The 15,167-nt window shown below is 36.1% G+C and overlaps 2 protein-coding genes across 7 annotated transcripts; one reads left to right on the top strand and one right to left on the bottom strand.

The window, feature by feature from the left end:
* The first annotated feature begins 1,125 nt into the window (after window positions 1-1,125).
* LOC108325309 (ABC transporter G family member 6) lies at window positions 1,126-3,623 on the top strand. Its single transcript, XM_017558366.2, has one exon. It carries the CDS (start codon window positions 1,215-1,217, stop codon window positions 3,480-3,482), a length of 2,268 nt encoding a protein of 755 aa, XP_017413855.2. The 5' UTR covers window positions 1,126-1,214; the 3' UTR covers window positions 3,483-3,623.
* Window positions 3,624-4,863: 1,240 nt separating this feature from the next.
* On the bottom strand, window positions 4,864-14,927 carry LOC108325932 (SAC3 family protein A). 6 transcript variants are annotated; one of them, XM_017559084.1, is made up of 15 exons: window positions 14,583-14,926; window positions 14,407-14,478; window positions 13,075-13,914; window positions 12,535-12,801; window positions 12,352-12,474; window positions 11,996-12,097; window positions 10,610-10,707; window positions 9,575-9,749; window positions 8,303-8,794; window positions 8,058-8,198; window positions 7,637-7,696; window positions 7,027-7,157; window positions 5,963-6,096; window positions 5,644-5,879; window positions 4,864-5,343 (listed from the first exon to the last, which is right to left on the bottom strand). In XM_017559084.1, the coding sequence occupies exons 2-15, from the start codon at window positions 14,464-14,466 to the stop codon at window positions 5,242-5,244; spliced, it is 2,961 nt and encodes a 986-aa protein (XP_017414573.1). In that variant the 5' UTR covers window positions 14,467-14,478; window positions 14,583-14,926; the 3' UTR covers window positions 4,864-5,241. The 6 variants fall into 6 exon arrangements, with proteins under 6 accessions (XP_017414573.1, XP_017414575.1, XP_017414571.1 ...); XM_017559086.1 differs by having other exon boundaries at window positions 12,583-12,801; XM_017559082.1 differs by having other exon boundaries at window positions 12,352-12,801.
* Between the last annotated feature and the right edge of the window lie 240 nt (window positions 14,928-15,167).

Here is a 15,167-nt window from a genome sequence, read left to right as displayed (position 1 = left end):
TCATGATGTAAATACATTATAAGAAAATAAAGGAAGATTTTAACCTCGGTTCCCTTTGGTCTCTGGAACTGTATACTGTATACTGTCCAGTGAAACTCATTATTTAATGACATGTTGTTGCAACACTCGAATCATAGTATTCATGGCACTGTTTTTTATTAAAGGAAACGATGATCCAAGAAGACCAACAACATCAGTCATATTATATAGGTGTTCTAATATAAGTGGTTGTGAGTGAAATGTACAGAGGATTTGTTTGGACAGTTTTTCAGATAATTAAGGTGTGGTTTCGTGAATGGTTGCTCTAAAGTTGATGATGCAATTCGGCCAATAACATTATTCGTGGATAAACACACCCTTTAATCAATACCTCACGCATGAATTGTATAAGATAAGCAATTAACTTGCATTTGTAGGAAGTGTAAACCAATCATCAGGAACTCAATTCTATCAAGACGGAGAAAAGTTTATTTAAAGTAATTTTTATTGACTATTTGAAAAAAAAAAAGGTTAATAATAAAACATCCGTTCATTTGATACATTTAATAAGAATAAAATAATCATAAAAAAATGATTTTTTTAGTTTTATGAGAAGTAAGTGTATCATAACACACTTTTACATTTATTTGTATAAATTATAATAAGAAAAGAATGGTTATAAAAATATAAATTTTTATATTTTTTAAAAAGAGAGTAAAAAGTAGATAAAGATAAAAAAATTTAGGTGCGTTAAATAATATTTTTCAATGTCAAATTATGATTTTAGAAGAGAATTTAAAAAAAGAAAGAAAAAGATAGAAGAATATTTGAGCGGAGAAAGGAATTAAAAAAGAGTAGTTTTGTTGTAGAGAAAATAGTATTGGACCGAAAAATGTGGTAGTGCATGAGGAAGAATTACGTGGTTAGGCCACAGTAGATGGACGCCCCCACCTAACAGGAAGTAATTTGAATTTGAAACAGTGTGATGAATAAGATAACACAGATAATGAAATGAAGTGTAAAAAGAGATACATACGTTTGGGTAATTGATGAATTAGGAGTTGTAGGTCACCTCCAAATAAAACCCATACATTAGTCAAAACCCTATATTAATATCCAGCAAAATCAAACCTTCCACATCCATTTCCATATATACTGCATAACCTTTAACCTTCCTTCTCCAACTCATCAACCACTTCTACACCATCACTCCCTCTGAAGCTCCCCCAGAAGCAATGTCATCTCGCATTGTTGCGGACAATTCATTAGCGATCAATAATGTCACCACTCCCTACTTCGACTTAATGGAAATGGACGACCTCACGCGCCGCCCCGCCTCCGCTGAGATGCCCACCCTCGGCCAGCTCCTCAAGCACGTCGGGGACGCCAGGAAGGAAGCCTCCGGCGACGGAAGCGAGACGCCGGTGCATCACGCGCTCGATATAGTTGACGCCGCCGGAGTTGGGCCTCGCTCGCTGCCATTCGTCCTCTCCTTCAGCAACCTCACATACAGCGTCAAGGCGCGCCGCAAAATGAGCCTCTCCTCTGTCTTTCCATGCCGTGGAAGCCGCCTCGGCGCGTCCGCGGTATCCGAGGCTCCTGCCGTCGGCGAGAGCATGTTCAGGCGGACCAAGACGCTCCTTAACGATATCTCCGGCGAGGCGCGCGACGGCGAGATCATGGCGGTACTCGGCGCCAGCGGTTCTGGAAAGTCAACACTGATCGACGCGCTGGCGAACCGAATCGCCAAGGGAAGTCTAAAAGGCACGGTGGCGCTGAACGGCGAAACGCTGGAATCGCGTCTACTGAAGGTGATCTCTGCGTACGTGATGCAAGACGACCTGCTCTTCCCGATGCTCACCGTGGAAGAGACTTTGATGTTCGCAGCGGAATTCAGACTTCCGCGCACGCTCTCCAAGTCGAAGAAAAACGCCCGCGTCCAGGCTCTCATCGAGCAGCTAGGTCTTCGGAACGCCGCGAAAACAGTTATCGGCGACGAAGGTCACCGCGGAGTATCAGGCGGAGAGCGTCGGAGAGTTTCCATCGGCATCGACATTATCCACGACCCTATCCTGCTGTTCCTGGACGAGCCAACCTCGGGACTTGACTCCACCAGCGCGTTCTTGGTGGTGAAGGTTTTGCAGAGAATCGCACAGAGCGGAAGCATCGTGATCATGTCCATTCACCAACCGAGTTACCGAATCCTAGGGCTTCTGGACCGCATGATCTTCTTATCACGGGGCCAAACCGTTTACAGCGGTTCACCGTCGCAGTTACCGGTTTTCTTCTCCGAGTTCGGTCATCCGATTCCGGAAACCGACAACAGAACGGAATTCGCGTTGGACCTGATTCGCGAACTGGAAGGCTCCCCCGGCGGAACGAAGAGCTTGGTCGAGTTCAACAAATCGTGGCAGAGCATGACGAAGCACCATCAAACGACAACTGAGGCGGAACGGAACGGGTTATCGTTGAAGGAAGCAATAAGCGCGAGCATTTCGCGAGGGAAACTGGTTTCTGGAGCCACGAACACGAACCCGAACCCGTCGTCGATGGTGCCAACTTTTGCGAATCCGTTTTGGATTGAGATGGCGACGCTGTCGAAGCGGTCGTTCTTGAACTCGAGAAGAATGCCGGAGTTGTTTGGGATAAGATTGGGTGCGGTGATGGTGACGGGGTTCATTCTTGCGACCATGTTTTGGCAACTGGATAACTCTCCGAAAGGAGTGCAAGAGAGGCTGGGATTCTTCGCCTTTGCCATGTCAACAACTTTCTACACCACTGCCGACGCGCTTCCCGTCTTCCTCCAAGAACGCTACATTTTCATGAGGGAAACTGCTTACAACGCTTACAGAAGAATCTCCTATTTGGTCTCGCATGCGCTGGTTGCGTTGCCGGCACTAACGTTTCTCTCGTTGGCTTTCGCGGCAACCACGTTCTGGGCCGTGGGCCTGGACGGTGGAGTTTCGGGCTTTTTGTTTTATTTCCTGATTATATTTGCGTCGTTTTGGGCTGGGAATTCGTTCGTGACGTTCCTTTCCGGTGTGGTGCCTCACGTGATGCTGGGTTACACCATCGTGGTTGCCATTCTCGCGTATTTCTTGCTGTTCAGTGGATTCTTCATCAACAGGGATAGGATTCCCAGTTACTGGATTTGGTTCCACTACCTGTCACTGGTGAAGTACCCTTATGAAGCTGTTTTGCAGAACGAGTTCGATGACCCAGTGAAGTGCTTCGTGAGGGGGGTACAGATTTTCGATAACACGCCTCTTGGGTCGGTGCCCCAGGCTCTGAAGGTTAAGCTTTTGGACGCCATGAGCAACACTCTCGGAATGAACATTACCACCTCCACCTGTTTGACCACCGGTTCCGACATTTTGCGGCAGAACGGGGTCACCGATTTGACCAAGTGGAACTGCTTGTGGGTCACCGTCGCCTGGGGATTCTTCTTTAGATTCTTGTTCTACTTCTCCCTCTTGCTGGGTAGCAAGAACAAGAGGAGCTGATCATCATCATCATCCCTGAGTTTCAGTTTCTGCATTTTTTTGTTTTTTTGTAATTTCTCTATTCTATTTCTTCTGTTCTTGGCAATCGACAATCTGATAAAAACTTGTAATCTCCACTTTCATAAATTACTTAATTATTTTCATAAACTAGTGCAGTGTTTATCTGTTTCGATTAAATTTTTAATCATTTAATGTGTTACCGTATGTGTTTCGATTATTGAATGCATTTAGTCCTACTCTAGTTATAATCAAAGAGTTAGAAATATAGAAAAATATATTTTAAATAGAATATGAAATAGAGTGGTGATACTCTCACACCAGGGAAAAAATCTTTATATTACAACTCAAAATAATGATATTTAAATCATATTTATGTTATTTTTAATTTAAAATTTTAATATATTTATTATGTTATTAGAAAGAATTGTAAAATATATGTTTTTTTAGACTGAGTGTCAAAGCAGTATTTCTCTATGAAATATTACTAATATACACTAAAGTATTTTAATTTAAGTAACACACGGTAAAGGTTTGTGTAAAAAAATATAAGTGTAACACATAAAACATATAATTGGTTGTTAAATTAACAAAATATTTAAATATATGTTTAACTTATCAATGAAATTAAAATTTATCATTATTTAAAGCTTTGATATATTTAAATTTATAAACTTTTAAAATAAATTAATACAATCATTTTAATTTATGTTTAATTTTTTTATATATTAAATGTGTTTTTTTACTTAATATTAAATAAAAAACGTAATAATTTAAATAATAACATAAAACATGTTTAACATATAAAAAATTAGATTAAAAAAATATTAATTTATTTTTAAAATTTGAAAACTAAAATTTATTACAATTTTAAATAAAAACTAATTTTATTTTGGTATCAAATTTCAAATACTAAAAATATATTTAATCATTAATAAAATCGGTTGTTTCGTAAACTTAATTGATAAATTCATATCTATACATATATACAATGATGAAAAGATATGTTTATGCATGTATATAGGTAATTTTATTTTATAAATAGAAAAATGGCTTTAGGTAATTATAACTTTAATTCCCCATTAATATTTTACAGCTGAGTTATTTTCTTATAAACAAAATACTGCTGTTTGTAATTTTATTCATAGAATTTAACCACAATATTTAACAAATCTACCAGTACAAAAAGTCTAGTCTAAGAAAAATAATTTATCAAATGACGTCATTATTAAACTTAGCTATTTGTAATTTTATTCATAGAAGAATTCGGTGATTTTGATAACCGAATTATAACAAATGCGCAGCAATTATCTAACAAAATATACATGTTTCTTCATCTCTTTCGGCCCGACTTTATGGTTTTATTAGATGGAATTAACCAATAGAAATCAAAAGCATGTTATAATTTTTTTATATAAAATATGAATATTTGAATTCTCGTACAAAAAATGAGAGAGAAATTGAGGGAGCTTTTATAACTATTTTGAGAGGTAAATTACATTGCATTGCACCTATAGTCCTGGCCTTTCTCCAGGAAAGAATAGTAAGCATCGAAACAATTAATCAATCAAATATTTATAAGGCTGTATGTTACGTATTCGTTGGAACGTTAGGCGGCTTCATATTTGTCTCTTCCCATAGTGTATATTCCACTTACTAATCCCAGGTTTGACACTAAGTTACAGGACCATCCATCACACAGCCTTTGTTCTAGCCACGTCATATCACATATCATTCTGTGCCTCAAAAACAATAAACTTGGCTATAAAGGTGCTCGTGCTAAAAAGTCATTCACAGCAAGATTCGCATCTCCGTGGGCAACAGCATCCTCTGGCTCCGGCATACACAGAGTAGATGCTGAAACCTGCAAATTTAAAATGTCCCATCAGATCACCCCCCATAAATCAGGTTAAGAAAACAAATTTAGAAGTTGATTAGTCACTGAATTTCTAGACTTATACTGCTGAACCAGTTCATGCAGTAAGTTCAAAGCAACTCTCAAAATGTGGAAGGCAATGCAATGATGTTTCAAGGTAACACTATCATAATGCTCAAGATGAATGATGTTTCAACAAATCAAAATATGTCCGGGAACCATAAAATCTTGAGTAGTGTATCACCGACAGGACAGTGTGAATGCGAAGGATAGAGAGATCGAACATACTTTGGTATCAAGTAGAGTATCTCCGTTATTATCAGTAATTATGCTAGCACCGTGTGCTTTCAACCATTCTGAACACTCTTCCAAAGCATCTGTATCTCTTTCATCACTTGCTCCACTTATGGCAGCGCCGGTCGAAAACCCAAGAACCTGAGAAATGTACGAGACAGGTAGAGTTGGACGATAAGACCGGCACATGCAGGTCACAGCCTTATAACGCATCTTTTCAACATATAGATCTGTGGAAATAAAATAAAAATAAAAATTTCACTTCATTTTATCCCCTTAACACGGTGAAAACAAGTTAATTTCAAACACTCACCCATAAGGCAGGTGTTCAGGTTAGGAGCTTCTTTGTACAGTCTAAAGAATGCAATATAATTTCCTGAAGTTACAGCGGCACGAACGGCAAGGGCATGTTTTACAGCTTCATCCTTCTTTGCTTCGAGAGACAACCTGGTGTTGAGAACATTAGACGTTCAAATTTGAGACGTTATATGAATCATGGCAGAATAATTGAGACTGGCTATAATAATACTATTATTACAATAATTCGTGGAAAATATTTTGATGCACTCCTCTATTGTTCATCAGCATCTGAGAATCAGTGATTTCAACCCCAGGTCCCAAATAGGGATGGGATCAAAATTGACTTCGGGGGCAACTATGACACAAACTTCTAATATATTTTAAGTATAGATGTGTAGGTCATAAATTATCTTTATAATTTAAATCATAGTAAAAATTAATTCATAATATAAATATTGACCCAGTACATTCATTCCTAGACTCAATCTTTTTATTTTCTCTCAATTAAACATTTTAATATCCTCTATATTGGATGTATTTTTTACATGCTGTAAATTATCTTTATAATTTAAATTATAGTAAAAAATTAATTCAGAATATAAATATTGACCCAGTAAATTCATTCCTAGACTCAATCGTTTTATTTTCTCTCAATTAAACATTTTTAATATCCTCAATTTTGTATGTACATTTTACATACTATCTTTATAATTAACCAAAAACATTCTCCCTCAACCATTTGAACTACCACCTTCTCACACACATTTCTATTTGTTAATTGTCTATCACTTTTTTAATTTACTTCCTTTCGTCTTCATCTCCGGATTAAATTATTTTTCAAAATAAATTATCAATAATAAAAAACCATCTTATTTCACAATTTAAATTGCTTATTGTAAATTCAAAAAGTATAAATTATATATTTATATGTATTAACTTATTACGAACTCTAATTATATTACAACTTTTATATTAAAATTGATTTGTTACTTAAATTTTACTTCATAAAATAACTATTCATACACCCCCAACTAAACTTTTAGATTTATCAAGAAGGCTTGAAAGAGCAGGGCAAACCTGGCCATCGATGATACGAGATCTCTGTTGTTATTTGAATGCATAATAACACAAAGCAAGTTGTAAGCCGCAAATTCCATATCGGAGCCCTCAATGCCTTCAGCATAAAGAGTTGTTAACTGAGATTGGCACTGCATTCACACAAATAGCATCGTTATCTAAAGTTTAATTGGCAACTTCTACAATAAAACATTCATATTTCAAAAGAATGGTACCCAAATTTCATCCTTGATTTAAAATTACAATTAACTAATTCATAGCATTGATTGCCTTTATGCCTTGTTTGGTAGAGAGACTAGAGAAATAGGATAGATAGTAATTAAAACGATGAGTGGAAATGGGTGAGAAATAAAGTAAAAATTAGAAAGGTTACTAAGGTGAAGAAAAATAAAGAGAAGAGAAGAGATCAAGAATGAAAATAGGTGATAAATAGAGTGAAAAAAAAATTGATAAATTAAATTTTCTCCTCCCTATTTCCACTCTAACCCCTCCAACCAAAAAAATCATCTGTGAAAATTTTAATCCTTGATCTCAGAAGGAAAACAGATGCACAATTAACAAGAAAACTAAATAAAGCATTTTTCCTCACAAGATAATATACAGAACTAACCTGATTATATTCAGGCAAGTCCCCAAATTCTAGTGCCAATCGGGCATGTGTTTCATACACCTGAAGCATTGGTTCAAGGGTTACTATCAAGGGCAGAAAAGTTGGAATATACAGAAGATGCAAATTACCATCACAGAAGCCTTTTTCTATAGGTTATATCAGATGACGTCATTATGTTATATCAGAAACGAATTATGATATGCAGAACACGTTAAAATAAGAAAAATATAAGTGGGGGACGATATGTTCTCACTATAGATCTCTTTACTTCAATAAAGATATGGAGATTTAAAATTTAATGAGGTTTCTGAACAATTTATCAGTAGCATAGCCAGAGAGATGCAGGGGAAGTGGGAACCATTAAATTGTAAAGAAAAAAAAGAATAAGCAACACTAGAATGCTATCTTTCAGAAAAAATACCTTGACTGTTAATTGATTGCGTATTCGTTGAACAGTTAGGTCTTGGCGAATGGACTTTAACTGATCGCATTTATAAAGGTAATTCTTCTGGGAATTCTTAACCATCAATAGTGCTTTCTCAAGAACCTCTTCAGGTCGTACCTTTAAGTTCATAGCATTTTAATAAGGTTCATAGTTAGGGAGTGAAGGAAATAGATAGACAGACAAAAGTAACAGCAATTTAAATTATTGAGGGGAGACATTACAGTTGCAGGATCAGGGGCAGATGTTAGACGCAGGTAACGCTTTTCAATTTCCTGGCAAGTGCCCTTCACAGTTAGAGCATCCCAGTCAATATCCTCAACAGCTTTGCTGGCACCATCCTCAAAAATTTTGCTCAGAACCAAGGCACTAGCCCTTCTATTGTACAAGTTTCCAGCTCCAGCATGTTTTTTCCTAGAGTGGTTATTTTCTGTTCGATGGCCTTGTAAATCAAATCTCTTGGAACGATTTTCACGTCTTTTCCTTTCCTCTGGTGTATCACTAAATGCCATTGCAGAAGGATAATACGAAGTCAAACTTTGCTCCTTGTCACTATCACTAGATGCATCAACATTTTCAGAAACAATAGAAGCATCAGTAAGACGCTGCTTCTTAAATGGCCTTTGGAGAGCCTTATTAGACATTCTCTGCAATAATGGAGAAAATTTAGTATTCCTCAACACGTCCTCCTTGCTTTCTTTGTTTTCCATTGCCACCTGCATGGCATTTTATGAGGTAAATGAAACATTAATTCTTTAAAATTTATAGGCACACGTACTTCTCATTCTCAATGTGATTGTACTTTAAGAGCACTTCTGGTATGAGGAAAAAAGAACAATACTTCACATATTAAAAAGTTCTTTTAAAATGAATAAGCTACAGACATATAACAAATCCATGCGTTTGTAAACAATACCAGACTCCAGACTCAACAAGGAATAGCAGTTACGCTATAAGTAAATGATGACACAGCTTATAGAACAATATAAATAAGTAAAGCAGTTAAATTGGTTAAACATAATACAATACAATGAACTTAAAAAGCTTTATGAAAAAAATAATGATGACAATACATAAGCCAACCAAATGACACATAAAAAAAAAAAATCATATTATACTAGCTCACTCACAGAAGCTCAAATAAAAATTCCAGGATATTGAAATGTAGAATAAAAGTGAGCACATTAAATATATGGGATGTGAACCTCAAACTTATCTGAAAAGCAAAGGATCATTCAGACTAGGATAGTGCCATGGGGATCGCAAAGCAACTATTATCCAGATCATGTCAATGCATAGCCTCAAACATAACCCATAAGATAAAAATGGCATGAAATCAAGCAAAACCAATAATAAAAAACTAAAGGGAAAACAGGAAAACAAAAGGTAAACTAATTAAGATGCGGTTCCACCTAATTTGTGACAACAAGTAGCAAGAATGACACCAGCTAGAGCCTTGAAAATTCAATAAACTACTTGAACAAGCATATAAGTACCTTTCTGTCCTTTGCATTAGGTACCCAACTATTGTACTTTACAGCATCGTTAGTTATTACCACTGGATTCTCAACTGGCTTCTCCTCTGGCATTGGCTCCCACCTACTTTTCGAACGTCTAGGACTTTTTTTATACTTTGGCAATAAAGAATCCTGGGCTGATGACAGTGAACTACTGCACCAAACATCAACAAATAATATTTGTCATAATATTACATCACTCATTAAAATAACATTCGGTCGTCAACATTATAATTTACTGTTACAAAGGATGGGATGCATATGAATCACAGATGCAAGGCATGGAATATAAGTATGAAAAGAATAAAAATGAGGATAAAAATAAAAAATAAAATAAGACATGCATCACTTTCCATTAAATTATCCTAATTATTTAAAGAGGAAGCAGATAAATAATATCAGAACTTCCAAGACATTAGATGCTTCTAGTTGTTCACTCAATAGTTTTTATTCCTTGATGTATTGCTTTAGACATTAACTTGATCAAAAGGCTACACATAAGGTGATCGTTGTCCAAACCTTTATAAGCTCTAGTCTGACCAAATCAAATTACAATCAATGGACATGATTAATAGTTTCTAAAATGTCACATTTACTGCAACAGAAATGCGTATGAACTTCTAATAACATTTAAAATATATAGGTTCTTATTGTGTATAAAGGAGAAGCTCCTATCATACTAACTATCACATCAAACAAAATTCTTAATAGTCTCTATAACTATTTTAATAAAGTACTGTAATTCTCTGTTGTTCAGCATAATCTATTTACTTTTACTTTAAATTTTTAACTTTCTTTTAGTTTAACTACATTCAATTTTTCATTGTTTTGGCCCTCCCTACCACAAGAAATAAGCTACTTCAATTCCTCTTTGGACAAATTCCAGATGGAAAATAGGAAGAAACAGAAATTGACCAAACAATGAAAATTAGAAAAGAGCATAAGCACCTGAAATTTATACTCAGGTAGGTTCAATAATGATATTTCAACCAACAAAAACAAGAGAAATCATACTCTTTATTGATCACATCTGCATCTGGCATTGGGAAAAGTGGTTCCATATCCCAATTTCGTGTGTTGAGGGTACCATCAGCTGTTGCCTTAGTTATCATCTGCAAGTAGGTTAAGGAATCTAGTAAGATTATTATTGAAGCAAAATAAAACAATAATCAAGAAAACAACCTATATGACTGATGTTAATAGCGAACAACAAAAAGGACAAGAAGATAGAGTATAAAACTGAATATTTGTTATACACAACAATGCAATCCATCACATGGATCCAACAGGATGATGCATTAGATAGTGCCCTAATATTTAGCTGGCAGTTAACCAGAAATGAGCATGGGAACTGAAAAACATGTCAACGATTATTCTCCAAAGTCAATTGCCATAAGTGAAAACAAGTAAAAATAAATTCCAATTCTCAGACACAGCATCAGATAATAATTGTCCCCTTTGCAGGCAAAAACTGCAATTGTTTTCAGTAACATTCTTGAACGCACTGGAGGAGACGAAGACCAAGAAGGATTTCAAAAGAAATTGTCAAGGGAGATCTCATGGTAAACAATATTCCTAAAGCTCAGGCTTTTTACTGCACTGAATGGCACCATGTTCTCCCTGTAGCTCATAATAAGATTCTACAGCTCCGACATTTCTCTTTCATCCTTGTGCACACACAAGTTGTGCGCTTATTGAAGGGAAAATTTACAAGACATTGTGTGCATGTGCAAAGATTTGGCAGCAGGTATTTATTCAAGAATTTAATTATGAGATATTGTCAGTATAAAGTCATTATTATAAAAAGTCAATAATCTTATCATGATCAGATGACAATGTAAAAGGCATCAACAATGTAGATGCATCTAACTAAATTTTCTATTATGAAGAGTTTCACAGACATGCACTGTCAGTGTAAAAGATTTTATACTATTGAAGTCGACATAAAAGTCAACCAATCAGAAATCATCCCTAGCATGACTTTCAAGATAGTCATTATAAAAGTTAATATACCATACATGCCGGTTAGTGATTGGATGAAAAATGACGTGGGTATGTCCGCACACAAATGTCCCTCTATCACTTACCATTAGCTCTATAAACAAATGTCAACTTTTTTTCTTTGAATGACTCCAGTATCAATTTAAAAACATGAAGGCAAGTTGTACAAAATTATATAATCAGATACTTCTTCTGCTCTAAATAACTAAGGTCAAGACCATAAACTCTGTTCTGTTTGATTCTAACGTTATATACAAACATGTATCATTTACCATTGAGTAAAAGCTCCAAAACTAGAAGGGAGAGGCAAACAAATGTAGCAAATACATAAAGAGCAGAATATGAAAGAAATATTATCAACATATATTTTCTTCTTCCAATATACGACTAAAAACCCACCTCCTTCATGACACCCTGACATGCAGCCATTTGCTTATCATCTTTACAACGAGCCAAAGCTCTTTCCACGTACCCACGTAAAGACTTGGGAAACATACCAGGCTGTGAGCAAGAATAGTTCGGTACTTATTAAAAGATAATAAATTATATTTTTTTTCTTTTATGGAAAAATATACCTAAACTTGTAAGTCCAAACACTTAGGTCCCATCAACTTATAGTACAATGATCTTTTCTAAAACTTTATTTTTCTTATAAAGCAAATAATGAAATGAATAAATAAATTGTCAGGATGATAATAATTTAGTATGCATTATGTAATTTAAAAATCCATTGAATATTATTGTCCAAATATCACCTTAAGTATGGAATTAGCAGCATCGTTAGATGATACTTTCTCTGCTGGCTTTGGTAACGAAACAGCTATATACACAGGTTTTGGCGCAGAACCAGTTGAAGAGCCATCCTTTTCGGCTTTGGGCTGTCCAAATGTCAAATTTGAAGCAATTCGTGGATTTGTAGGAATTTGAAGTTTGCTTACCCGTTTTGCATCTGGAGACGGAGCACTTTGTACAGGTGACAGGTTTACCTGTTGAGAGGGGAGAGGCAGCGGTGGAGGAGGAGGAAGGTACAAATTGGCTCCTTGAGAAGATACAGTCTTCTGTTGATCCTGAAATGTATCATAAGAAGATTTTAAATCCAAAGGACTTTGATAGTTTGGCTGAATAGGATTAGTTTGTTGTATCTGAGAAGTTTGGGGCCCATGTTTCCAGTAACTATCGTGATCACCACCATTTACTGCAGCAGGCTGACCACAAAAAGAAAAGAACATAAAATTAATAAGTTAACTAAACTAGACTTCCAAAAAAAAAAACTAATCATCCAAATACAACAATCTCATAAAACTGAAGCCAGACAAATATTAGATATCCATCGGGAAATTTTTTTATTAGAAATGGAATTCAACAAATGCCATAACAAAAGCAACTTGGCAGTATGAATAATAATGTATCTGCTCTGTCAGGTCAAATATTCCAAGTAATCATTTTTCCACACTTTTGGTCTGAAAGTAATCTCAAACCTGAAAAGAAGGTATAGCAGAAGAGCTGGACTCTTGCCTCCAAAATGGTGGATATGACTGCGGAGGCTGGCTACTTGGAGTTGCATAACCACTAGTAACTGCAGGAATAGGGCAACCCAAAGCAGATGAACTTGTGACAGATAAGTTCTCTGTCCCAGGTGCACAGCTGACTTCTGTTTGGTTGTAGTAGTCTGCCCACTGTTTGTACTGTTGCTGATACTGCAGTGAAGTAGTGGCAGCACCAGAACTATAGGAACCACTGGAATCCGGGGTGTAATTAGTATATGGATGAGAAGAGTAACTGCCATTGTTCCACACAGTCGCTTGATTTCCATATCCGCTGCTGTTTTGGTAACCTCCAGTAGTCTGATAATCAGCAGGATTGTAATAAGTGCTTGAATAACTTGCGGATCCAGCATAAGACCCAGTATTCTGAAAGGAGGAAATAGGCTGATAAGGAGCACCTGTGTTTTGATATGCTCCTACAGGCTGTGAATAGGTATGATTAGGTTGCTGTTGATAGTTGTTATAGTAGCCCGAGTATCCCATGCTGCCATAACCATACGGATTAGAAGAACTTGGGTATGATGCGTATGCATTGTAATCTTGGGTTACATTAGCTGTTCCCAAATTTGATGAATTACCGGCAACTGATGATATATTGTGTCCATCTTGAATGCTTCTTGCAGGCGGCTGTGAATGTTGATCGTACTGGTAGGTTGGATTAGAATAGATCCCATTTCCTGTAGAGCTATGAGCAGTCCATGATGCAGCTTCAGACCCAGTTGTAGTGGGAGCATAGGAAGTTGGATGAAGTTGGCTAGCATCAACGTGCCGGTTCTACAAAAGAGATTACGAGTTACGCTTTACGTGATCAAAGTATACTCAACTGAACCGTGCAAGAATTAAGTGATACAAGGATGAGATATCATTCAGGCCAAAACACCCAAAACAGAAAAAATATGGTGTAGAAATTAAATAGGAGTCCATTTACACCAGTAAGAGAATTAGCCGCTTAGCAAACATATTTTTTCCCTGGAAGACAAATCATTCACATAACAGGCACAGAAAACTTCACCAGCAAACTCTTACGACTTACTAACCGTTGAAAATATCAAAAGAATGATTGCAGCAGGCTCTCAGTATTCAGCAACATACGGATCAAAATTTTAACGGATGAAAGTTTGTATGAAGAACACTTGAACGACATCAGTACATCACATTTTCAAACTCATTAAATAAACAACACTGTTTGATTCACAAACTTGACCATAAACATAAGCATCTAAACAACTTAGTTTTTAAGAAACGGAACCACGCTTCATAGATTACCTCGAACAGGTGTGGCTCCGCGGGAGCTAAGGTCTCAGTATTACTTCCTTCGTTCGCCATCTCTCGGAAACCCTGATTGAGCAAAAAAAAAAAAACACGCACATAATTAATAATAAAGTCGGTGGAAATAGGAGAAAAACCCTAATAAATTGATAAGAAATGGCAAGAGTGAAAACCTCGGGAAATCTCAGAAAAGGAATGGGGAAAAGGTCATAACGGTGAAATCAGGGAAGCGATAAGGAATCCGAGGAAGCAGATAAGCAAATTGGGGAGAAGAAGAAAAATTAATGAAAAGCAGAAAAGAAAAACAAGTAGCAGATAGATAGATAGATAGATATGAAATACTACGACGGAGAATAAAAAGATTGAAAAAGAAAGAAGGGGAAGGACTTTGCAGTAAAACGTAAAAAGGGGTTACAGGCGAAAACGCCGGAAGAGAGAGAGATGGGTTGGGATGTGTTTTTGAGGGAAAAAGTTGGGAGAAATAGAATTCGTTGAGGGAGGGACTGTGCAGAGGTGGGTCCTCCGGTGGCGCTACAATATTACATATAATTATACTAATCTTTGTATTTTCTTTATCTTAACCGTTTTTTATTAGAGATATTTATTCGATTAGGTTAATTAGATTGATTTAATTGAGTCCAGATAAATTAGATTGATTTCTGTTTATGATTGAAGTAAGTAAATTCCACGTAACTAACTTTTATAAAATTTCAGTGATATGTTTAGTATCAATAGTATGAGATAAACTATTTATAAGA

This window comes from Vigna angularis, chromosome 3, assembly GCF_016808095.1.
Source record: "Vigna angularis cultivar LongXiaoDou No.4 chromosome 3, ASM1680809v1, whole genome shotgun sequence".
Classification (NCBI taxonomy): domain Eukaryota; kingdom Viridiplantae; phylum Streptophyta; class Magnoliopsida; order Fabales; family Fabaceae; genus Vigna; species Vigna angularis.
Note: the sequence above shows the minus strand (reverse complement) of the source record. Positions and strands in the feature narration are given on the sequence as shown.

Bases quoted from the DNA above. Each gene is read 5' to 3' on its own strand.
- LOC108325309 (XM_017558366.2), top strand. From the start codon at position 1,215: ATGTCATCTCGCATTGTTGCGGACAATTCATTAGCGATCAATAATGTC.
- LOC108325932 (XM_017559082.1), bottom strand. From the start codon at position 14,466: ATGGCGAACGAAGGAAGTAATACTGAGACCTTAGCTCCCGCGGAGCCA. The intron at 6,097-7,026 runs GTTTGCCCTGCT...TCTCAACACCAG, and splicing joins CTCGTATCATCGATGGCCAG to GTTGTCTCTCGAAGCAAAGA. The intron at 5,344-5,643 runs GTATGTTCGATC...TTAAATTTGCAG, and splicing joins ATACTCTACTTGATACCAAA to GTTTCAGCATCTACTCTGTG.